The sequence below is a fragment of the Taurulus bubalis genome (genome assembly GCF_910589615.1).
Source record: "Taurulus bubalis genome assembly, chromosome: 16".
NCBI lineage: Eukaryota > Metazoa > Chordata > Actinopteri > Perciformes > Cottidae > Taurulus > Taurulus bubalis.
Genome location: NC_136604.1, coordinates 8,853,491 through 8,878,061, shown reverse-complemented (window position 1 = coordinate 8,878,061; position 24,571 = coordinate 8,853,491). Strand labels below are relative to the sequence as shown.

Genomic DNA, 24,571 nt, shown 5'->3' with positions numbered 1-24,571 from the left:
AGTGATGGTGTGTTGGCTAGAAAGAAACCTTAACGTTTGCCTGTGAGCCCCTGCCTTAAAAATCAGGCAGTATTGTTGTCTCATGTATTTAGGGAGCTCACATTGGCATTTCATTTGTCACATGACAAGAATAGGTTGATTTAGTGACGATCACCATCATCAGACCTTGATTTTTATTTTTTCCTCACGTCTTGTTTTGATGTTTGTGATATTGGAGTGACCTGCTGTCCCTCTGTGTCACGCAGGAGAGGAGCGACGTCCTCCTCGCCACAGCAGCTGCAGGGAAGATTGTCCCTTTTTGTTCCTCGGTGAACAAACACTGAACTGAAGACCTCCCCTCATCGTCGCGCATCTCCTGCAGCACCCACTCTTCAATCTCGCCGCCCGTCAAAAGGAGTCGACAGCGTTGCTTGACCACACCTGGGCAGAGAAATGTGTGTGTGCGTGTATCCTCGGATGCATGACACTGTCTGAGAGTTTTTGGGGCTGAAAGTAAGAGGTCGCAGGCTGCACTTCCTCTCGCACCCTCTGAGAGGCGCTTCTCCACTTAAGTGACTAAGTTTGTCTCCACAACTGCAAAGCATTATGGGTAGGAAAAAGATTCAGATCCAACGGATCACCGACGAAAGGAACAAGCAGGTGAGTCAAACTTAGTTTGCATCTGTTCTTCTGTGTGACTCGTCATACGGATGAGGGCTGCGACCAAAAAGCGTTTTGATAATTATGGTGAATATGCTTAATAAAGTGTACACTTTTGTATAGGGAATGTAGGGCTTTGATCCTCTGTACTTTTGGTACCTGCTATACGTCTGTCAAATCACATGTTAAAGTTGGTATTAAATGTCTGATCAGATTCATAACCTTGTATATTTAACTTATTATTTCAAGTTTGATTGTATTCTGTTTAAATGCAGCAGTAATCCCTATGTATTTTGTTATTACTGAATAGAACTTGATTTTATTGATGGGGTTGATCTTGAATTTTACAATTTTAATGATCAGTTAAAAATTCTGTTATTTTAGAGACTTGGATATTATAATGTTTTAGATAACGCTGCAGTTGTACATTACATTTCACAAAGACATTTTCATAATTTACTTTTGAGTGCCTCGAAAACCTTTTAATCCCCAGGCAGTACTGTGTGAAATTATATTTTAATTCAAGACCATTTTAAAGCAGTTATTATTAAGAGATAGTCTTCATAATCACGAAACGTGTGAAGTGTGCAGTTTACTGATGTCAAACAGTTTTGGTACTGAGGTTTGTTGTCCTTCACTCCCAGTACAAGACACCAGGTAGATTGTTATATATTTTAGGGGAACTCTGCTGTCTAGAAGTCAAACTGATTTATTTGTCTCATTCTGTAGCTGCTCTATTGTTGATTTGGCTTCATGTGCGTGTCATTGTCCCAATCAATTATACACTGTATTACAGTGAAAGTTCTCAAAAACTCTAGAGCCAGCTGTCCTCATTAATTTGCCTCTTTCAGCTCCATTTGCTCTTTTATTTATCACATATGGTAACCCCTCACACCCCTCTTCAGGTTTCCTCCCCGACCAACGTCTTGTTTTCTCAGTCGGGTCAGATGAGTAGTCATACAAAAATGTTAATTTGGGATTTTTAGGGTTCTTTCCCAGCGTAATAATCTTTGTGAACCACTTTCTCACAGCTCTGACTTTAACCTCTGCAGACTCTGTCTAGAAACTGTTTGCACAGTGAATAATACTGAAAGTATTTCACTATAAATCAAATTGTTGCGACGTAAGGCATTTCAAAATAATTTGTATGCAGCAAGACGACACAAGTCGTCAAACTTTCTTTAAACCGGTCATCAAAATGTCTATGGAAACAAAAGCAAATGAACTAGTAAAATCAACAAATTACAAAATGACGAGTATTTCCTTTTGATTCATATAACTGATTGTACAAATATCAAAACCTATGATGATGAAGTATGACTAAAAACAATCCACAGCTCCACAAAAAAGGATGAGTCATTATTGATGATGAAAACGGACTCCATCGTGTTTGTTATGTCCCCTTTTCAGTCGAGGCGATAAGGGGGGGGGCATGACAGCCAAGGAATATGTGAATAAAAGCCAAAAGTAGGAGTAACGTTTTAAACAAGATTTATTTACACATGGTTGTGGCTAACAACAACAACAACAACAACAAAAAGGTTCTCCATGAAGTGGGAGCGGTTAGGACAGTTGTGGTCGTGCAAAACAAAATAGAAATAAAGATGACAAAACTAGGCCTGGCAAACTACTGCTAGAAAAGAAACCAACAAAATTGTTTCACATGCTTCTCTAAACAATGTTCTACCAAAACAAATACACATGGAGCACCGAGCAATAACCTAATGTTTCTAGACGCAAAGTACTTACGTGATTGTCCAGGTACCCCAAACTTACAACTGTCCTCAACCTCCCACCACAAACCTTCACGCTTTGCAACCGCAGTGTCAGTGTGTACATGGCATAGAACAAAAAAACACCCCCGAACTCTTCAGGCTTCCTCTTTTAAACGGGGCCCACTCAGCTGATTGGCCAGCTTGCCTTCAGGAACCCAGGTGCAGCAGAATTGGGCAACTAATCACCCGATTGGCACCTGAAGGGGAAACAAGGGGGGTAACAGTGTTTGCCCCATTCTGACAGACAGAGCACCAAAATACTATTTGTTATACATGTTCCCTGATGTGCCAGTAATGTGACTGCATATATTGTCTTCATTACTAGGCAAAGTTTATTCACAAGTCATTAACTTCTTCCCCTGAACTGAATACACTTTTGATTTGCAAGTCCAGACCTCTTTGTTTGTGGATCAAGACCTAAAAATCATATACATATTTATCTCAATAGCAAAGTGTTAACCCTGAGAAAGAGAGACTCTGAAATGAAGAACAGTGAAACGGCGTTACACAGAAAATGTGCAAGTTGTATATGAATTTCTGACCTTTTAAGCTTTAAATAAAGGGTGTGTTCTCACATATCTTTCCCACCTTCTGCCCTGTTCCCCTCTCCCCAACTTCCTTTGCGGCTTTCTCTCAGGTGACGTTCACGAAGCGAAAGTTTGGCTTGATGAAGAAAGCCTACGAGCTGAGCGTATTGTGTGACTGCGAGATTGCTCTGATCATTTTCAACCATGCCAACAAGCTGTTCCAGTATGCCAGCACTGACATGGACAAGGTCCTGCTCAAATACACAGAGTACAACGAGCCGCATGAGAGCCGGACCAATGCAGATATTATTGAGGTATATCCATGACCCAGCTAAGATTGACAGTTCCCATTGCTTGAGTTTTAGGAAATGCAGCATGAGCTTGATAACGCATATAGGTGTTTTCCACGTAATCCCGTAAAATTGTGACCCCCTTTTTGTACAAGTGATGTTTCAGGACCAAGAGATATGAGGACGCAAGTAGTCACCGTTTAGCTGGGTTTAGTCTCAGCCCTCAAATGGTGTGGTGATGAGTCAGATACATATATAATTAACGTTTAGATAAATATAAGTATCTGATTTGGTATTGGAAAATAGCAGATCAGCTTTGGGGCCAAAAAAATGTAATTGGGACAACCACAGTTTCCAGCAACTAAACTGACATACTCCCTCCTTTTTTTTTTTTACTTTCATAGACTTTGAGAAAGAAAGGCTTCAACGGTTGTGATAGTCCAGAGCCGGACGGTGAAGACTCCATTGACCAAAGTCCCCTAAATGATGACAAGTACCGTAAGACCACAGAGGATATGGATGTTCTCTTCAAACGCTACGGGGTAAGTACTCAAGTATGTTGTAATTACTGTTGTTCTGCTTCTTTCTTCACTGTAACCTTGTTGGTCAGACATTTGTCTGTTTATTATTCGTTGTTTGGCTTGAGTGCCTACAGGAAACGGCTACTGGGCCTAAGTTCCTCTTACTGGTGGTTTTACTGGGTCGTTTGCAGAAGGAGATGAAGGAAATAACAGACACATCAAACCTGGCCAAAGATTTTTGTTTGGATGGATGGATTTTTGTTTGAGTCTATACATTGTTTTTAAGTGACATACTTCTCAATGTGTATTTAATAAAGATAAGGGAATATCCTTAAATATTACTTTTATTTGTACATATTTTATATGAAATAAGCTGTCACTTGGTGCTTCATGTCTATAAATCATGATTTTTTTTTTTTACAGTTGAAGAAAAGAAATAATGGGGATTTGGTGATCAAACACATATCGGCTTACCAAAAGAGACATCTGTGTACAAACACACAGTCTGATGGAGCGGTGTGTAGTTGGTGTACGATGGAGACTAAAACGATCTCTTCCCTCTGCAGCAGTCGACCGCTGCGGCCCAGACGTTCTCCATGCCGGTCCCAGTCCAGGCGTCTAATCAAAGCACATTGCAGTTTAGTAACCCTGGCAACGCACTGGTAACTACCTCCTATGTAACATCATCATCGCTCACGGATACCCACCTCCTGTCGCCACAGCAACCGGCTCTTCAGAGAAACACGGTGTCTCCCGGATTGCCACAGCGACCAGCCAGTGCAGGTGAGCGAGTGATGCTTTGCCGAGTGCGGCGAGATCGAGATAATAATAAATAACAGCCTTTTGGGAAGAGATAGTTCTGACATAAGGAATACTTCTCAAGTAGTAATTATTATATTTGGATTTATAACGTTGATTTATTTGTACAACCTTCAAATGATTAGCTAATATCTGCATCAAACAAATATTAAGCATTGAAGATCTAAAGTCAATACGTCACCTAATAATTGTACACTTCCGGAGAAGTACTATATATCAGAACATTGTAAAACTCTTGGTGTAATGTTGGTTTTAGTTGACATCGCTTTAATCCTTTTTCAATAGGAGCTCTTCTGGGAGGCGAGCTGAGTAACTCAAATGGAGGATGCCCAAGTCCAGTTCGTGAGTAATCTGCTACTATATTTGTTCAGATTCCCAGTAAGGTTTTTGTCATTGCTTCTTTTTGTGTATTGCCCAGAATTCCTCTGGTATCTGGTCTGTATTTGAGTATTTATCCCAAATCTAACAACAAACCTTTTTTTATAAAGGCTTAATGCCAACAAATATGGATGGAACTTTACTTTGCTCTGGAATTATTGAAAATGTTGAGATCACACAAGTTGGCAGAAACCCTACAGCCAGCACTGCAATCTAATTATACATGTAGTATGCTGTATATTAACTACTGAGCCTGCAACGCGTATCGACAACTTTACTTTCACTTCGCTCCTCTGCGCCTCTCCGTGTGTGGCCAGGCTGAGCTCCGCTGTAGAATGAATTTAAGGGAAACACGGAAACCCTGAATCAAACGCACCCCTCTATCGTGAGCCCCTATCTCTGCATTGTATATATCGTCAGCAGACACCAGACTCACCCCACAGCATGTCGACGTTTAGATTTTTCTGAAGAAAAACCAATATACTTGTTATTTTTGAATGGGTCCTAGACATTCGTCCATTGTACATTTTACAATTTAATCTTGTTTGAAATCAGAAAAAAAAAAAAGAATCTAAATTGGCATCCTTGCCCAACTGAGTCAGCGGTCTCGTCTCAGGCCATAATGGAAACAGATTTAACAATATTTGTTTCTATTTACATTGTTGTTACGATCTAGTCATGAAATAAAAGAACATCAACAGAAGCTTATTGTTGAAATTTCTGTTCACAAAATGAACACCAAAATATTCCTCCTCTCCTCCTCTGCACCATCTGTGGCGGTGCGTTGGAGGGATCAGGGGATGCCACCAGTAACATCAACAGACAGGCATGGGATTCCCAGAAGCTCACTTCTAATGCTTTATTTTTTTCATTTTACCACCTATAGCCCCTTATGGTCCTTTTTTAATTTTCACAAATCTTTTTTTTATTTTTTATTATGTTTTCACAGTAAAATTATCTAGTATGCTTACTTAAAATGTTAGCTCCCAAATCATATTTTTTGTGTGTGTAAGATTTTAGTAGAATGAATACATTTGTTGTGGTATAATGTCCAATAATCACCAACAAAAAAAGATTCAGAAATCATCTTTTGGGCTTTTACAAACGACGTCTTTAAATTAGTTTGCAGAGGATTATTATTTCAACACAATTTTGAGTGTGCACACTTTCTGTACCCCGTTGTCTGAGTTCACCTGTTTGATTTTCCCATTGATTTCTGTCCATTGCTTCTCTTTCTCCCTGCAGCTAATGGATACACCAGTGCCAGGGCCTCCCCAGGCCTCCTCACCGTTTCCAACGGCAACAGTCTGGGGAAAGTAGTTCCGGCCAAGTCTCCGCCCCCCCCTCCCAGCCCCCAGATGGTCAGCAGCCGCAAGCCAGACCTCAGAGTCATCACCTCGCAGGGCGGAAAGAGCCTCATGCAGATGGTGAGCTTACCCAAGCAGAACTTGTGGGGCCTGGGTCCCTTTAGTTAACGTTTTGGACCTTACACAATGGAAAACATGACACTTCTTACCTTTTTGTTAACACTCTTGGGATGATAAAAAGTAAGGATCTTACAAACAATAAGAAAACTAAGACACCTGGAACCTATATAATATTTGTTAAGGGACATGAGGGGATAGAACGTGTTTTCCTTTTTATCTCAGAAAACCATGCCTTCACCGGCCAATGAATGAGATGGAAAACTATTTAAAAACTTTGGGAATTGTCATATATAAACATATTAACTTATCTTGATTATATAGAAAGTAAATGGGCCATTGGAGGCTGCTTTCCATGTTTTTTGTGTTGTTGGTAAAGACCAGAGAGATTTGTGCTCTTTGCTCTACGCTTTCACTCTAACTTTGGCGACGTTAGTAAAGATGAATTAACTCCCACTGACATACTGATGAGATTACTTACAACCTTTTTATAAAAATAAAAAAAACCTGGAGCTTTTGATTATATCACACAATCTTCATAAGCTGTTTGCCAACTTCAAATTTCCATTTTTCCTCCAGTATTAATTTATATTTAACCAATGGATCACATGACTTATTGTGTGTGGAACGGGTCAGACCAACAGAGAATTATAGACACAATTCAATGTTTTCAGTTAAAAGAAAAGTAAACATTGGGCTTATAATCATCAAGTGAACGTAGACACAACTCCAAATGAATGCTAATGTTGCTCCATGTCTGCTCGGTGTATGAAGAGGCATCTGTTTGCTAAAACGGTCACCTTATTAGTTTTATCAAAAGAAGAGATGAAAGAAAAGATGGCACGACATAACATGTGGCCAAAAATAAACCAACAAACAACAAATATTGCAGGTCTAAAGACTTGTTTTTCATGTTGGCTTAAAGGTTGACATTGATTATTCATTTTTGACCTTGAGAACAGTAGAAAAGTGTTGAGAAATATCTGAGAAGAAGAGCAAAAGCTGCAGACCTGCTACTAAATGGCCCTTGAGGTCAGATTGTTTCATCAACTATTTAATTTGTGCTGTCCCTTGTTAGTTGGAGGCGCCTTCTGTGATTTCAGGTCCCATGCATTTACTGTAACAATTAGTATACGTTGTATGTTTTTATTTACTTTTAGCTACTAATATGATCTGTTGCCACCCTTTGCAGACAGAGGATGAGCTGGAATTGGTAAACGAGGTGATTTTTGTTTCCCACGTCGGTCACTCGCATGAGTTGATGGTTATCGACTGTCCACACTTTATTAGCATGGTTACAAGACTGTTCATGATGTATTATACTGTGCAAGAGTTTCTCATTGTTTTGGTCTTTTTCCACTGACATCTCTTGGGATGGTATTCAGCGTGTGGCTCCCACCTGACTGCATGTGATTCAGGGCTTGTGGTTATGTTGTTAGGATCATGATGCGATCGCAATAGTAATAAAGATGTAAAAAAAATAGATCTTGGTAATCAGTCCTTGAGCAGAGTTTGTTTTTGAGTTATCTAGTCAGGTTTGATCAGGTCCATTAACTTCATCATGTGATGCCACATTAAGCATGGGTGTTCCTCCACTTTGGCATTGTGGTGCCAAACAACGCGTGGCATGTTCCCCATTCACTGACACTCATTTTCACTTTCCACCAAAATTGTCAGATTTTTAATTTTTTTTAAACTAACTGGCAATACATTAAAGGCATTTGACTCTAATAATTCTCTCTCTTTATCTCTCTCTCTTTATTCGCAGGACCTCCTATTTTTCACTCTTACAAAGCAGCTCAGTTTTGCGTTTATTTTTCATAATTCGGCTTGACCAGAGTGTCTTACTACTTCAGAAATGTATGTCTTTCAGCAGAAGTACATGATAATAAAACCTTATAGTAGCGGTTTCACAGATTTTGTCATCTAATGACAAACACTGTTCCTGTTCTCTAAAAAGTGATGATTGAAACGTAAAGCCCAGCCAGCAACTTGCTGTAAGGCCTGTAGTGACATCCACTGGAGAAACGTGAGATGAGCTGCACATTCAATTAAAAGTCAAACAATAGTTGAAGATATTTTCCAGTGTTTGTTTTAATAATAGTATAAAATAAAGATTGATGATAGTATTAGAGCTGAAATGAGTAGTCAATCAATATATTGGTTGTTCTTCAGAAAATACATCAGAAAAAAGAACAAACCGTCCAAGCTTCTTAGAGTTGAATATTTGTTGGTTTTGTTGTTCTCCTGTGATAGTAAACTGAATATCTAAATGTTTTCCGACTCGTGGTCCGACCAAACAAAGAACTTAGATAAGTCAACTTAAGTTTCAGGACCTGTTTTTCTATTCACTGATATTTCATAGAGGAAGCGATTAATTAAGTAATCAATGGAGAATAATTTTAGGTCTTGTATCGCCCTGCTAGCCTTAGCGTATGAGCTGCAATATCTCTGGTTGGTGTCTCTCTCCCCTCCTGTCATCTCTCTCTGTTGCTATCTAATTAAGGCATAAGTGTATCTGATGGTTGAATAAATTGCCTTTAATGTAATATGTCTGTTTATGGCACCCTCAAAACAAGGAACTCGTTTTCGATGCATGATACTACGAACCTCCTGATAGTAAATCCACTCGCCTTTGAGATTTACTTGACTCAATCCATCATTTTTAATTCAGCCATATGCACATAGTCATTCCCAGCATGTCAGAACTGACATTGTCGAAAATAAGTCTATTAGCTTTCCGCCACATGTGAGAATTGTTTCTGCCGTGACTAACACGTCGGTGTCCTCTCCTGGCAGAACGCCCAGCGGCTGGCAGCCGGAATCCAGGCGTCACAGAGCCTCACCACGCCGGTGGTCTCTGTGGCCACACCGAGTCTCCTGGCACAAGGGCTGCCCTTCTCCGCCATGGCCACAGCGTACAACACAGGTGAGCTGAACACTAACTTTGGGTGATTTTTACCCGTGCGATTGTGGTTACGTCATTTTCATTGTGTTGCTTTTGTCTGAGTTGCGTGGGTCCTGGTGTAGCTCCATGCTGCTCACAGACTCTCCCTGCTCCAATTCCTGTTTTTTTTTTTCAACATTCACGTGTTCGGATATTTTCACCCGACGTTAGTGATGGAGGGTAAAGAAAAATTGGGTGGATATTACCATTGCAGGGAGACTGTGCCTTCACAGGACAAGGCTCACATGTCCCAGGAACGGGTAGACCAAAGAAAAAGTTTCATTGACGACTCCCTAATTTTGAGACTGACTTTGAGCCTCTTTTTAAATTTTTTTAGGGTCCCCCCCATAATACCAGTGGGTTTTTTTCATGAGAAATTCTATAGGGTAAAATAGAAGAGGAGTACTTCAATTTGCCTTTTATTGTTGTATTTTAATATATTTTGATGTCACATTATATAAGGTAAAATATACCCGACGTTAGTGATGGTGTTACTATTTGTAACATTAGTGCACCAGGTGGCTTTAAAAAATAAATAAAATAGGTTTCTTTTTTTCTTTTTTTACCGTCAAAACAAGTTTAAAAACTGCCAGGATTTTCTTTTTTTATCCCAGATAATTAAATTGAGAAAAAGTAAGCTTTACACAGACTTTTTTTTATCCTTTGTCCTCTCAGAGTACCAGCTGACCAGTGCAGACATCACTGCTTTACACGCTCTGGCGTCGCCTGGCGGCTTGTTGCCAACCACATGGCAACAGCAGGCTGTTTCCCAGCAACAGCAGCAGCAGCAACAGCAACAGCAACAGCAGCAGCAGCAACAGCAGCAGCAACAGCAGCAACAGCAGCAACAGCAACAGCAGCAGCAACAGCAGCAACAACAACAACAGCAGCAGCAGCAGCAACTTAATCTTGCATCACTCAGCAACTTGGTGTAAGTCTTTTCTTTATTTTTTTCATCGGCACTATGTCTTTCTTTTAAATCTGTTTTTAAAAGCTCTCCAGTCACTTGCATGGTGATTCAATTCCATTCAGTTTATTTTGTATAGCCCAGAATCACAAATTACAAATTTGCCTCGGAGGGCTTTACAATCTGTACGCATACGACATCCCTGTCCTGGGACCTCGCATCGGATCAGGAACAACTTTCCCAAAAAAACAGAAAAAAATGTTTCATGGGGAATAAAGGGAAGAAACCTTCGGGAGAGCAACAGAGGAGGATCCCTTTCCCCGGATGGACAGAAGCAATATATGTCATGTGTATGGAATGAACAATGTAACAGATGATGATGACGACGATGATGACGATGATGATGATAATGGCAGGCTGCTGTAAAAGCTCTCTGCCTGATGACAACCCCCTTAACACTGAGACACTGTCCTGCTGACCTTACCAGTCAGCTTGCATGACATCCATACCATGACCTTTTATATGCAAGCAATTCATATTCCTTGTTAGTGGATTGGTCTCACCAGCATCTCACCATCTCAGTCTCTTCATAACATCAATCTGAATATCTGGTATTCAGTTTTTCTGGAGTTATTTCAGCAGTGTGAAACAATTTCACCTTCTCAAAGGTCCTTTTATTAATTAATTACATTTGTAACTGCAGAATTTTTGAATCATTAGAATCTCAACTTATTTTGGCAGTGTAGTACATTGTTACATTTACTTGAATGATTTAAAACAAATATATAAAGTAAAGTGGAGTAAAAAAAATAAATTGCGATTTTTGTGTGTGTTACTTCTACTCCCTTATATTGCGTTTCAAACTTCTCACTACTTTAGAACATTTACGTATAGCTAATTGTATCAGTTACTCTGCTGCGCTCGCATGTACAACAGCGATTTTCAAACAGCGAGAGATAAGATGGCTTCCTAGCCAATCATAGCGCTGCAAATGGAACCGAGGTGTGGCCATGCGCCCTGGAAGACCCCCAATTTACTACAGTTCAAGAATATCTTGATGCATAATTCTTGATCTTCAAGAATTCCACATCAAATCTGTGAAAAAGGACCCGTTTTAACTAAATGCATTGATTTAAAATAGATCATGACTACTTGAGTAGTTTTTTAGGAGATACTTTAATCTTTTTAAAGTAGTACTTTTACTTCATCTTGAGTCAATATTATTATAAAGTAACAAAACTTAAACTTTTTTTTTTTACTCTACCCACCACCCCTAATGATTTTCAACTGTCAACCCAAAAGTGGTACTCGTTAATGGCTTCTAAGTGATCTATAAAGTATTAGTAAATGATGTGTCATCCAATAATTATGCCATATCTCACCGTCTTATTTACATATAAACTAGAGCTGACCGATATCGTCTGAAATACATTTTGTAATGCACACTTTTATTTTTTACTTTCATTCATTTTTATAATTAAAGCTCGTTGACTGATAAAACTCAGATTTATTTTGCCTGCTAAAGTACAACTTTACAACTAAAAGAGACATTTTGAACTAAAGGACTGCATCATGAACCTTATTGCAGGAATTAAGGAAAATAATTCATGTAAACACATTTCCACTAAACCTCTGCACTGTTGCATTAGGTTGTTGGTTTAATAATGGTTGAAGTGTGCTCATGTTATTGTATAAGTGTTCCCTATAAATAAGATTTATGTAACAGTTCACAAACACAATACCTCCAAACCACACGTTATACACAACTGGTCCATAGGCATTATTTATATAAGAATATACAATGTACTTCAGGGTTTAGACGGCGATACATAGTTTAATGTTTTATACCCTCATTCTTATTTAGAAGGGACATTGATATCAGGTTAAAATGTAAAGGTTTGTTAATAAAGACGTAAAGTTCAAGGGCTACTGGAAGCTGTAAGAGTCCAATATGAAATTCCACCCTGGTTTTATTCCATAAACATAGTTATATTGTCCTGATATGAATGGGTCCTCATATTTGGAGAAACACGTGCACTCAGTCAGCTTCAGCTTCTATTTTCTTGTCGTTATTCTTGTTAGAAGCCAGACTTTGAGACTTGAATGTCTTTAGGGACTCAACAAAGTCAGAATTAAAACTTTCCTTTTGAAGAAGGGAAATATTCTGACAATCATTTTTATTATTTTAAATGTAATTTTGTAATGGTCTATTTCTAGAAATTGGACAGAAATCAAGTAAGTGGAACGTGATTTGGGCTTTTTGGAAACGCTCTTGGCAGATTTTTGTTCTCCTTTTTAAAATAAAGAAGACGATTGAGACGCCTCTGCATTAGATTCACTAACCTTTTAAGTGCAGTTGCAGTGTGAGGCGAGCTGAGTGAGCGCTGCAGGGTTCGTGTTGAACACCAGATCCTTGAAGTGTGCTCTCTCCTCTTGTCCACAGCATGTGGGGCGTGGACAAGCAGAGCAGCGAGCTGTCTAGCCAGGTGTCCAGCCTGGCTGCCAACCTGAGGTGAACAGCCACTACCAGTGTGTGAAATGTCATGAGCTTGTGGGTTGTAATCCACTTTGTATGTTAATTGCTTTTGTCTAAAATAAAACAACATACAGTAAATGTTTCCTACATTTATATTATTAACTCAATGTAAAGCACTGGCCTTAAATATAAACCTTAAAAGTATTTAGGATGTTATTAATTCAGTTATATTAGGAGAATATACATTTGCAGTTATAAACCTTTTCTAAAAAATCACTCTGTTAACGTTCATGATTGTTTACATGCAAGTAATCCAAGAAGTTGTATGGTTACTAAATTTGAGTTTCATGACATGAAACCTTCAATATGTGTTGTTTGCTGTTCTGAGCATATTAATGTGTAATTCACTCAGTAATAAGGGCCTCAGCAGCTTGTAGACAACTTAAAAACTGTATCTAACAGTCACTAAAACATGCCACATTTTTAAACCATTATTTCTTTAATTTAGCTAGCAGCACAAATATAAATAAGTTGATGCAGTAAAGATGTATAAAATTGTGACACTGCAGCCAATTATATATTACACGTTTTAAGATTGTTTTCTATGATACAAAAATGTTCCTCATATTTTTCCTGTCCACAAATACGGTGGCCTCTAAGGAACACGTTCAAGAGTGAAAGCCAAGCACCCAAAATCCCGAAATACTGCAAATGTAAAAATGCTAAAACATTAAGAGTAATGCACTCTAAAATATGATACAAAGCCACAATATTATTGCAGTAATTTATCTGTTTTCCTTCTTTCTTAACATTTCAATTGTTTTAGTTTGCTTTCTTTTATTTTCTAAAAATAATCCTTAATTGAACCATGAAAAGTACATTACTGAAGCAAACATTTTCATGTTTTTGCATTTATTCTTGCATGCATTTTTGTCCTTAAGAGCCACCGTACAAACTCTGTAGGAGTAAACTTCAAACCGCGTGACAGTCCTGATTAACACATTTATTCTTTATTCTTCTTCAATGCTTCATTCACTGTGCTTGTAGATCAAAAAACAAGATTGTCATGCCTGGATTTTGTTGTGTGTGGGAACACAAATTCAGCAGATTAGGGTCTTTGTTTTTCTGATTCTAAGACATTATTAACATTATTGCTGTTGTTGAAGAAACTTTGCCTGCAATAATGTGTCACACTTTTCTCCACACATGCCTTCTAATCCACCTCTAATCCACCTCTTTCCTTCGGTTTGGGCTCCAACATTTTGTTTTCCCCCCACAGTGTTGGCTCCCCGTCCAACCTGCTCTTGGGTAGAGATGAGTGGTTGGGCCGGTACTGTATCTCACTTTCTTTTTCCTGTGTGTCTGTGTGCTTCTGGCTGGCTTCCCCTTAGCATGTCGGGTGCTGTCTGCAGTCAAACAGGAAATAAGACGTAGTTCGGTTTCCACCATGTTCTCTAACCCGAGATTATTTTCTGTTTATCATCTGTAGTTTCTTCACTTCATAGCCGACTCACTGCGAACCACCTTGTCACGCGAATCATTTTCATGCTTCCTGGGTTGATGTGTTGATCTTTTGGGAACAGCGGGAGGGTTACTTCTGCTTTTTGAAGGCGCCGAATTTATTGGATTATTGAATAATCGAATGTGGCTTTGCCCTGTTGGTGCTGTGCCTTGTGACGTGGGTTTTTGTCTTGATACAAGTGAACTTCCAGTTTCTCTCATGCCTTTTGTCAAGAAGATAATCATATGTATGTTTTGTTTTCTCGCCTTTCCTCTTTGTGCCGTCCCTTATCTTCTATTGTCCTCCTCTTCATCTGTGACCCTGTTCTCAGGCCTGTGACCCATATACCTCAAGGCGCCACGCTGACCGTCAACACCAACTGTGTGAGCATCAAGTCAGAGCCCATCTCGCCCGGCAGGGATCGCAGCACCCCGTGCCCTCCACCATCTTCTACCACGCCGTCCTCGACCTCAGGGGGAGCCGTCCTGACTGCACCGCCGCAGTACCCGGGCTCCCTGCTGTGCCTGGAGCCCCCGACCGGCCGCTCGCCTGCAGACAGCGTCAGCAGCAACGCCAGCTCCTTTGAAGGCAGCGATCGTGATGACACTGGTGCAGCTGGTGGCGGAGGTGGGAGCGGCGGCGGCGGCAGCGGCAGCACAGCTGGTGCTGCAGGAGGCGGAGGCCCCGGCAGCCGCCCCGACTTCAGCCCCTCGGCCGAGCTCATTAGGGCGTCGAACGAACCAGAGCAGGAGGGAGGAAACATCAAGCGCATGAGATTGGATACCTGGGTCACATAGAGTTGCCTGCCACACCTCTTTGCACCCACAGTGAAGTTTTGGTGACACTTAAACACCCGCAACACACACACACTCATTGTTAAACCCCCACGGCCCCGACCCCACTGCCATGTGACACTATCATCGCAGATCTGCCTCTGTCCCAAATTCTAAAACTCAGCTGCGTCACCCAGACTTATGAGGCTTTGCCGAATAAACATTTTAAAAAAAGACATAAAAATCCTTTGGGGATCTCGCTCTGAGTGAGGAGAGGATGACTTAGTGCTCAGCTGGATATGTTGTCCCGTGTAGATCCTTGAATAGAGGCACAGTAGATCTCTAAAGCCTTCTTGCTTGAATGAACTCCCGTAAAGTCATTTCTTTTGGTAGAAATTAGGTGTTGAACCTTTTTTTCTGACAAAACCATTGAAAACATTTATCACACGGTTTCACCTTCATGTATTTACATCGAGCATCGTTCACAATGTGATTAGTGGCATGTCCGCGTCATGGGACTTGTATGACTCACCACTTCCTGCTCTTTGAAATCCAGTATAGCTTGGATTATGGGCTCCTCATTCTTCCATAAATCACTTCCAAACTGCACTTTTGGATAGAACTTAATCTGGACAAGTTTGAGGACTGAGCATCTATCTGGCACTGAGCAAACCGACTCAAACGGGGTCTTCTAGGGTTGAGACACTTAACCATCAATGGTTCTTTCCGCTGCCACATTTCCCAACCTCGTACCCCCAGGCAGGCCCGAGCCCTCAGGTGGAGCCCAGCACCTCGCTAGAGTGCCAATATCAACCTCTACAACTAATAAAATGCCAAATGTCTCTCGCACACGATGCGAGGACAATGACGAATTATCACCTGCACTGTCACGGAAACGAGAACTAGAAACTGTTGATGCTTTTCAAGCTTTGAATTCGCCGTCGCGCTCCTCAGACGGGTGCTCCTCCCGTCCTCTCGCCTCATCTCCTCTGGAACTTGGATGGAAATTGTTGCGCCAGAAATCCAGCCAGCCGCTCGGCTTACTACCTGGATTAGATGCCATCCAGTTAAATACATAGTAGGAGTTTTTGTAGCCGCTCTGGTGGCTTTTTTTGGGTAGGGAAAGTATTTGGTTCTTTCAGTCCAATTGTTCTTTATCTGTTGGTATTTAAAATGCAAAAAAAAAGGTTGGTCCGTTGGTTGTCCAGAAGTAGAAATTCTGACTTTGTTTAAAAATCCCTCCTATACAAAAGCTTTGATGTCCTCTTAAGCTCTCTCTAGCTCTCCTTAGCTCGTTGCCGTGTTTCAAAAAGTAAAGGAGAAAGACATTTTCTATATTTCTACCGCTTCAGTTGGCGACAAAGTAAAATAGCTTTTCAGCTTCAACGACGTGTATGTACATATGACTATATTTGCATAGACTTTGCTAGGTATCCCTAAAAACAAGCAATGTGTTGATTCTCAGTGGATCTGTTTGCATATATGAGTGTGACTTTGATATGTTTCGAGCTACGGTGCAGGGGTTTCGCCGCACTAGGTCGTGCTGGTGGGTCGGACTTGTTTCAGTAAACCTATTGTATGCTAGTGTTGATGGTGTGTGCACTTTTTGTCTCACTCACAGAGGCCTGCTTGGTTGTGGTGTCATCATATTCTCCTACCACACATTTTTTTTAAACCCAAATCCAACCCACAATAATTGTCCATTACCACCTAATTATGACACGATTAGGACACTGCCATTCACTTAGTGTTTTTAAGAAACACAATGCACTTCTTTGACGCATATTTTGATTGACAGAACCTTTTCCACATTAAGCTTACACAGATTAAGACTTTTTTCACTTAGAAATGAAGTGCTGTGTTTGTTGTTTAATTGTATGTTTTCTAGTACGAATTTGTTTCGTCTGAACCATTTCAAGTGGGCGTGTAAGTGTACAAAGGCTGTTCACAGCCTAAAAATAGAACGATTCTCCTGATTGCTAGACCTTTTTCCCCTTGAGACGACGCTCAAAGTGCAGACAGCTGTTTGTTGACTGTTTATCGAAAACACTTTCATGTCAGCGTAGGGGAAGTGGAATTTATGAATTGATGCAGTTTGGTGTGATTGTAGACGAGTGTGACACCAGTGATTGACACTGACTTTGGGTTTGTGGCAAGTGTCTGGAAAAAACCTCACCTTGCTGTGCGACATTTTCACGCCAGTGTTGTTGATGTTTTCTATGATCAGGTAATTTTCCATCCCTCATTTGACAGTGTTCTGGGTAACTCTGATAATTTCAGGTTAGTTTTTTTATTTTATTAATTTCTTCATCAATTTAACAACCAACGCTTACAATAAACTCATGTTGGTGAAAATTTGCCTCGTGAACCATTAAAGGAGTATTTCAAAATGTTGTGAAACTCGTTTAGTCGCTTTCTTGAGAAGATTGATCTTCACTCAATGATATTCGTGCGGTAAATATGAAGCTAGAGCTGAAATGAGCAGGAAACGGGGACAAACGGCTCGCCTGGAGGTGTGCAAAGGCAACAAAACTCTCCTTCCAGCACCTCTAAAGCCGCCTTTATGTCATACCACTTAAACCGTGATTATGAACCATTTTTATCCAAATTTAGCCAAAACGTAACAAGACTTTTCAAAAGATTTTTTGGGGGAAAATACGTGAATTTGTGTTTCCAACCACTACCGCAGTCCTTATGCTAAGCTAAGCTAAGCTAATCAGCTGTGACGTACCATTTAACGGACAGATATGAGTGGTATCAAACTTCTCCTCTTACTCTGCGAAAGCAAATACGTGCATTTCCCAAAATCTGGAGCAATGTATTTTAACTGAGTGGTACAGAGCTAATCAGTCATTTCCATTTTTGCATCAACTCTATTTCAGTGGAAACTCTTTGTTTGTGGGCGCTGATGGTTGACTGAAATGTGACACCACACCGATTAGCCGTTTAGTCACGAGACAATCTATATGAGAAATGAAAACCTGCACCCTTGTTACTTGTTGTGTACAACGTTTTTTAGAATCTCACTATTTTTGGATTAATTTGTGCTGGTGACAGTTCCATTGTCTATTATGATATTATTATGGAGCTATTATTTTATTGCTATTTTGTGTAGGATAGTTTTTATTTTCTCTTATTTTCTCTTATCATAAACATAGTACTGGTTTCCTTTTTTTAAAACAACTTGCTGAAAATTGCACGATCAGTTAATGTGGTATTAGCAAATGCAATGAAGGAAATGCCAGTTAAATGCTGCAGTTTTAATTAAGATAAAGAATATATTTATAAAAACGGGAAACAACTGAAATTAGTTCATGAAATTTGAAAAAAAAAAAGTAAATGCATGGGATACAGGTAACACGACTTATGTTACGCACAGTAATGATACAGGACATGCAGTTATAAACAACTCAGAATAATGTAGCATATGAAATACTAAAGATGAAATTTATAGCTAATATATTGTGTTGAGCTAGTCTGCTTTTGGTTTTCGTTGTAAAGAAAATAATTCTTTTTGTTTTTTTGAGAATGATTTACAATTTGTGTATATTTTCATATACAAAGTATGCACTGATATGTTATTGAAATTCTATACCGCTTTTACAAAAAAAAAGTGTTTGTTGTACCAAAGTATCCAAGTCCCTGGAATCCTTACCCTTTTTGCGTATGTTTTATCGTATTTTATATATTAAATAGACAAACTGAGTGAAATAAATTGGAGTTTGTGGTTTTATTTGAATGTTTACTGGATATCAAACCGAAAGTGCCTCTAAAATATTTCAGAGACTTTTAATTTGAACAATAATGTCATTTTAGAAGTGCGTTAGATACATTTCAGCATTTTTCTCTCTTCATCCTCATGTCAGCTCATTGTCACAGCTACAAACATGCTTCATTTCACATATTCAGTGAGAACTACACTGCTTAAATCAGCTGATCTCTCTCCTGTGAAGTAAACAACTGTGAGCAAGGCAATAACAAAAACAATAGAGTAAACAATATTTTAACGCTAGAGCAATTTGGTGATGTCTTAGTTTTTTTAGCTTTCAATTAAATATCTGTACGGAAGTAAAAGTAGCAACACTACACTGCAAACAATATTAGATCACTTCCTTTTTTAACTTTTTTTATTATGCACTTTTCTTAAATTACAGGGAATTGTCCCGAGTGGTTTTATTATATACTACAGACGTGATTAGTCCATAACTGATTCATAAAATAGTTGGCAATGAATTAATTTTTCTGCCTTTTGCATCTGTCTATCCGTCTATTCTTGTGAACGCGATATATCGGGAACACCAAGAAAGAATTTATTTGAATTTGGCACAAATGTCCACTTGGACTCAAGGATCAACCGATTATCATTGATAGTGGGATTAGACGAGGGGACGCCTTTGATTCAATTAAATGATTATTTTTGTTCACAACTGATGTTCTGATATATTTGAAGGAGCTGGAAAAATCATTTATTGGATTAATCACACTGCTGGCTGATTTTGCAAAGCCATCAGGCTATAAAGGTTCTACTGTGAATGTTAGAACCTTTTATAATAGTGTGGGATGGTCATATGTAAGAAAGTAAAATAAAAAATTGCTGACAGATTGACATAGAAATATACAGATATATAGCCATAGATACAGATTCAAGAAAATAAATGTAATTAAATGATTTCTCTCTTGTTTTTCTTTGTCTATGAACTTTGACCATTACACTGCAGTTTACTTCTTCACCTGTAGTTTTCTTCACATGCAGTTGGCCCACATTTGTTGTTGTTCAAGGCTAGCTGCCTTTTCAGGTGTTTAACCTGGCACTGGTTATGTGGTCTAGTTTAAACATGAATCATAATCACAGAGACAACATTTACAACTTCAATAGTAATCACAATTAGTTTTTTCTTTTTTAAATCTAACTTCTTTTGGCTGGACAGAAAAGTAATACGTTATAGCCTTCACCGTTACTGCTGATGCAAGCAGAACATTTTCTACTGCTGCTTAACATTAAAAGCATCCCGGAGAATCAGTGTTTTTTATTGTGACCAATAATGTGTACAAAACAAACTTTTTCACTTTTGGAAGATGTTTTGACAGTGTATCATTATTAATTTAATAATAAAAAAAGCTGTTCACAGAGAGCTGTTGCAGTAATCACAGGTGACGCCAAATCAACCAGGACTGAAATCCAAAAGGAGACAAGTTGTCTGAATGTCGTGTCGTCTCATTAAAAAGGCGTTTTACAGTTATTTGTCTCTTAACTCCTTATTGCCTTTTTGGACGCCGGCCTTCAACCCCACCAGCGCGGACTGGGAGGCGGAGCCGTCGTCGGAGGTTCCACGTCAAAGACCGCCCCTTGTCCGACTGAAGCGCAGATGAAGTAAAGGTTGGTGCCCAGCATGACCAGTATGGGAAAGAAGGAGAAGCCGAAGCCCAGTCCCCTGATGCTGCTGTCCAGAGAGAGGCACAGCCAGTAGATCAGCCTGCAGCACAGGAAACAACACAACGTATAAGTTAGAGGCCAACAGGACGCACATCATCATGATAAATAGATCCGATCATGACCCACATCAACCCGCATACACAGACCCTTTCAGCAGGAATGTTAGGCGGCTTCAGCGTGATTCATGCTTTCCACATCTACGAGGGTGAAGCGTATCCACGCAGCCAGAGCGGCGTCACACTATCAGACAAGGCCCTTCACGTTTGTTTTTGCACATCCAACCTTTTCTAACTACATGGACTGAGCGGAGAAACCGGCACTGAGTGTAAAGGATCCAAATGTTTCCTTGTCAAGAACTCTGCTTCAGCTCAAGTCTGTGCGACCCTCCTTGAGGAAAGTAGAACCGAGGCTTCCCCGCCTTCACGCCCTTTATCATTTTTATGTCAAGTGCTTGATGACTCAAAGGATCTGGATTAATACATTGATATTATTTTATATTATATTTCCCCCTCATGTATTTGTTCCCTCCGACCGGCCTGCTGATAACGAAGCTGACAGCTGTTCACAGACGTTGCACATTATAGTGCATTTAAGAGCCGAACAGTAAAGAATTTGTATTAGGCGAATGATCAATTGTAATCTTGTAAAATTGTGTTTTTGGGGAGAAACTTGAATAAATAGTTTTTTTTATAGAAATATATAGTAGAGAATTATGACCTCTTAAACTTCCTAACAAAATATTTAAGAAGCTTGTAATACATAATTAAAAGTACTAATGCCCCAAAAATGTTTTCAATCAAAGCAAATATTTAAAAAGTGTATTTTTAATGCAGATAACTACTATAAATGGCAATAACAAAGTAAAAGGATAACATTTAGAAATATTGACATTTTCTGTGAAATCTTTGTACATTTTATAATCAGTTTGTGTGCGTTAGTGTAAAAGGTGAATGTATTTAAAAATCACTGCTCCAACTGTCCGTCAGCCCTGTTACACTTTGATCCATTGCACTTACTGTTGCATGTATGCAAAATTACAACAGGAAGTAGAAAGTACTCGCCAACACAGTAAGTGGTTTAAATATGGTTAAACAGGGGATTTGTAATAATCCTTCATGATCAGGTCACTCTCCTGCACATCCCTTCTTACTTCATATTTAAATACACTTGCCACTTTCCCATTACACTTTCAAATACACCTACAGTACACTTGTTTATAGTACTGTTATCGGTTTGTCTGTGCACTTTATTTTATATTCTATTGCAAATTTAATATGTTTCCATTTCTTGCACTGTGTTGATTGTTTGTAATTTGTCTAATGTATGCACCACCCGCCAAGACAAATTCCTCGTATGTGAAAAAAATGGTTCTGATTCTGATCCAGCAGATCTTTGATAACCAAAGCAACATTCAGAATCATCCATCTCATCACACATTCCTGGTTTTGGCAGCGAGCACACATACCTGCCAAAAACAAATATGATGCTGAGCAGCGGCACCAGTTTAAGCAGGTCCTGGCTGATGTAAGTGGCCATGACCGCGAGCTGCAGGAAGTAGATGAGGAAGAGGGACAGGGACTCGTTGACGTAGTGCCAGTGCACCGCCACCTCTCTGTGCACCAGTTCACCCTGATAGAGGGGCTTCAGGGCGCTGTAGCGCAGCCGGGCCACGCCCTGCACCACCACACCTGCAGAGAGACGAGGGTCAGTTTTACCGGGTTTTATTCTGTGAGAAGCTTTTATTGTTTGTGGCTTACAGTGTTTGTTTTAGATTCTACAAAGTGTTTGTGTCAATACACAATGCACTTGCAACGTGAGGTCTTACCGAGCAGGATGGGGATGATGGCGAAGAAGGCGCAGCGTAGAGTGTAGACCACCCTGAGGGGGGCGCCCACCAGCAGAGGGGGGTTGAAGGGAAGGAGGGCGTAACCGCCCCACAGCAGGAGAGGGAAGAGGAGTCCAGCGGCCGCCGTCGACAGGGCTATCGTCAGCTTGCTGCCGCACAGATGCTCACACATGTCTGAGGAGGGAGGATCTTTTAAAAGCCATTCATTTCTGTCTTCAGTGGGACAGCACGGTGGCTTAAGTCAGAGCGTGATTCATCTCAACTCAAGGCATGTAATTACATTTGATGAAGGGGAAAATAGATCATTGTGTGCAGTCACTCACACTCCTTTTCAGACCCTCTCAGCGAATATTTCTAAAAAGCAATTCGAAAAAAAAAGTTTTTTTATGCCAGAAATGCCTTTCAATGTATTATATTGTTTCAATGCACGCTGCTTGGAGTAAGCGCAGTGACCAGCTCTTCTGCCAGCAGCGGGTCTTCCTCTACTATTGTGGCGGGTGCAGTCAGTGTGCGGGAGGCAAGGGAGCAGCAGGAGTTAATAGAATATAGGTTTGTATAATTAGGTTAATATGTACATAGTTTTGGATAGATAATAAATAGTTGTCCGTAAACAGTATTGAATAATACTGTATCTGATTCTTCCCTGGTATGCAAGAACAAACACATTTAATTTTCTACTAAAGAAAAGTTACAAAAGTGTCAATGATAGTTCTCAGAAGGAAAGGAAATCAGGCTTGGCAGGTCAAACTTAAAAAATAAATTATAATAATTGGCCAAGAAAGTTTCAAGTGGTGCATCTCTAATTAGAGCAAAGTGATCCAATATGTGACTAGTTCATTTAAAACCATACCTGCTCAGGTATTTATACTCTGCGATGGCTGCAAATAGTAAATTACTTTAAAATCAGCACAGCAAATTCTTATGATCATCACATTTGAAGACAGTGAGATTATGTTTCCCTCTTCCGCTCAAAAAGAAAAAACAGGATTTAGTGTCACAATGACAGAGCAGTTTGTGAGCATCTGTTTTAATGGTAATCTTTCTTAAATCGGTCTTTAATTTGATGAAATAGATGAGGACTTTTGGACAGGAAACAGTAGAGAGGGATTAGGGGATTAAGAAATCTGATGCTTGGGTGGTCCGTGGGGGTTTATGGCACATTTATGGCCCTAGTTTGATTCCAGCCAAACATCTTTTGTCATCTCTCTCTCTTGTCTTTTCTCTGCTGTCTCACTAATACAATGCTGCCATTATTTTGCGTCTTTATTGTCTTTTCCCATCAATACCACATTGTCCTTATTTTATGATTTCTCTTTTGCAACTCTGAATTCCTGCTGCATTATTTTCTTTCACAATTCTGTCAACCAACTTCGAATCCCTATTTATAGACAACAATATCAATACATACAGTAGTTCATGTTTTCACAGGTTAGCGATTAGTATAGATATTAAATAGGGCATACAAATAAAACGTTTTTTTAAAGTGCATATGCTTTTGCAGAATAACTTCCGTAAAGAAGAACATGTGTTTTTTGAAGGATAACGTGCAGCCATGAGGTAAATTCATGACTCTGCTGTTCCTGCTCAGGGCAAACATCCAATCAATTATGTGATGACTTTTAAATGTTAGGCAGTGAGTTGTTTGATAAATGAGTCACACACAGTTTGCTGTTCAAGTCATGCTTAATAAATATGAGCTCGATGCAGTAAAGTCTGGTTTTATACTCACAGTACTTGTCGTCCTGTTCTGTCCACTCTGGATGAAACTGCGCTGCCGAGTGGAGCTCCGTCTGCGGCTCCTTGTCGACGTCCTCTATGAACAGCCTGCTCTCCTCGGGGAGCTCTTTGCTGGACGGACGCACAATTGTGACTCGTGGAGAGAAACCCAGAGCAGCTTTCTCTGAAATCCAAGTTGACTCTTCGTCTTCTTCCTCCCCCTCATCTTCATCATCTGCCAGTGAGCCACCCCCTTTATCGTCCCGCCGCAGCTCGACCTCATCGTCCCTCCACCGGTCGCCCTCGGGCATGCTTTCCCTCCACTTGCTCGTTCTGTCGTTCTCTGCCTGGCTCTGGTCCTCCGACAGGTGCCGGCTGCCTCCACCTTGTCCTGACCAGACTTCATCGTCGTTGTCAGTCTGAGGCCTCTTGTCTTTGTCTTCAGGCCATGGCAGAGTGTTCGCCTCCAGATGAGCAGAGGTGGTCATTTCCTCTTCCTCCTCCTCTTCCTCTTTCGAGTTCTCTACTTCTTCTTCATCCCCCTCCTCCTCCTCCTCCTCCTCGTCATGTATAACTTCATATCTTTCCTCTATGCTCT

General features: G+C 40.0%; 2 protein-coding genes across 2 annotated transcripts; one reads left to right on the top strand and one right to left on the bottom strand.

Annotated features, from left to right (window-relative positions):
* Positions 1–526: 526 nt before the first annotated feature.
* LOC306748796 (myocyte-specific enhancer factor 2D homolog) lies at positions 527–15,001 on the top strand (the record flags this gene model as incomplete). Its single annotated transcript, XM_079232016.1, has 12 exons — positions 527–639; positions 3,052–3,255; positions 3,636–3,773; positions 4,319–4,535; positions 4,857–4,913; positions 6,195–6,376; positions 7,566–7,595; positions 9,173–9,302; positions 9,996–10,251; positions 12,671–12,739; positions 13,983–14,033; positions 14,536–15,001. The coding sequence occupies exons 1-12, from the start codon at positions 586–588 to the stop codon at positions 14,999–15,001; spliced, it is 1,854 nt and encodes a 617-aa protein (XP_079088142.1). The 5' UTR covers positions 527–585.
* Positions 15,002–16,049: 1,048 nt separating this feature from the next.
* On the bottom strand, positions 16,050–24,571 carry tmem79a (transmembrane protein 79a). The gene is made up of 4 exons (XM_079232203.1): positions 23,987–24,571; positions 22,237–22,431; positions 21,877–22,099; positions 16,050–20,451 (listed from the first exon to the last, which is right to left on the bottom strand). The coding sequence occupies exons 1-4, from the start codon at positions 24,459–24,461 to the stop codon at positions 20,259–20,261; spliced, it is 1,086 nt and encodes a 361-aa protein (XP_079088329.1). The 5' UTR covers positions 24,462–24,571; the 3' UTR covers positions 16,050–20,258.

Excerpts from the sequence above, each read along its gene's own strand:
- tmem79a (XM_079232203.1), bottom strand. The coding sequence starts at position 24,461 with ATGACCACCTCTGCTCATCTGGAGGCGAACACTCTGCCATGGCCTGAA. Across the intron at positions 22,432-23,986 it reads AGAACAGGACGACAAGTACT|ACATGTGTGAGCATCTGTGC; the intron begins GTGAGTATAAAA and ends CTCCCTCCTCAG. Across the intron at positions 22,100-22,236 it reads CATCATCCCCATCCTGCTCG|GTGTGGTGGTGCAGGGCGTG; the intron begins GTAAGACCTCAC and ends GTCTCTCTGCAG.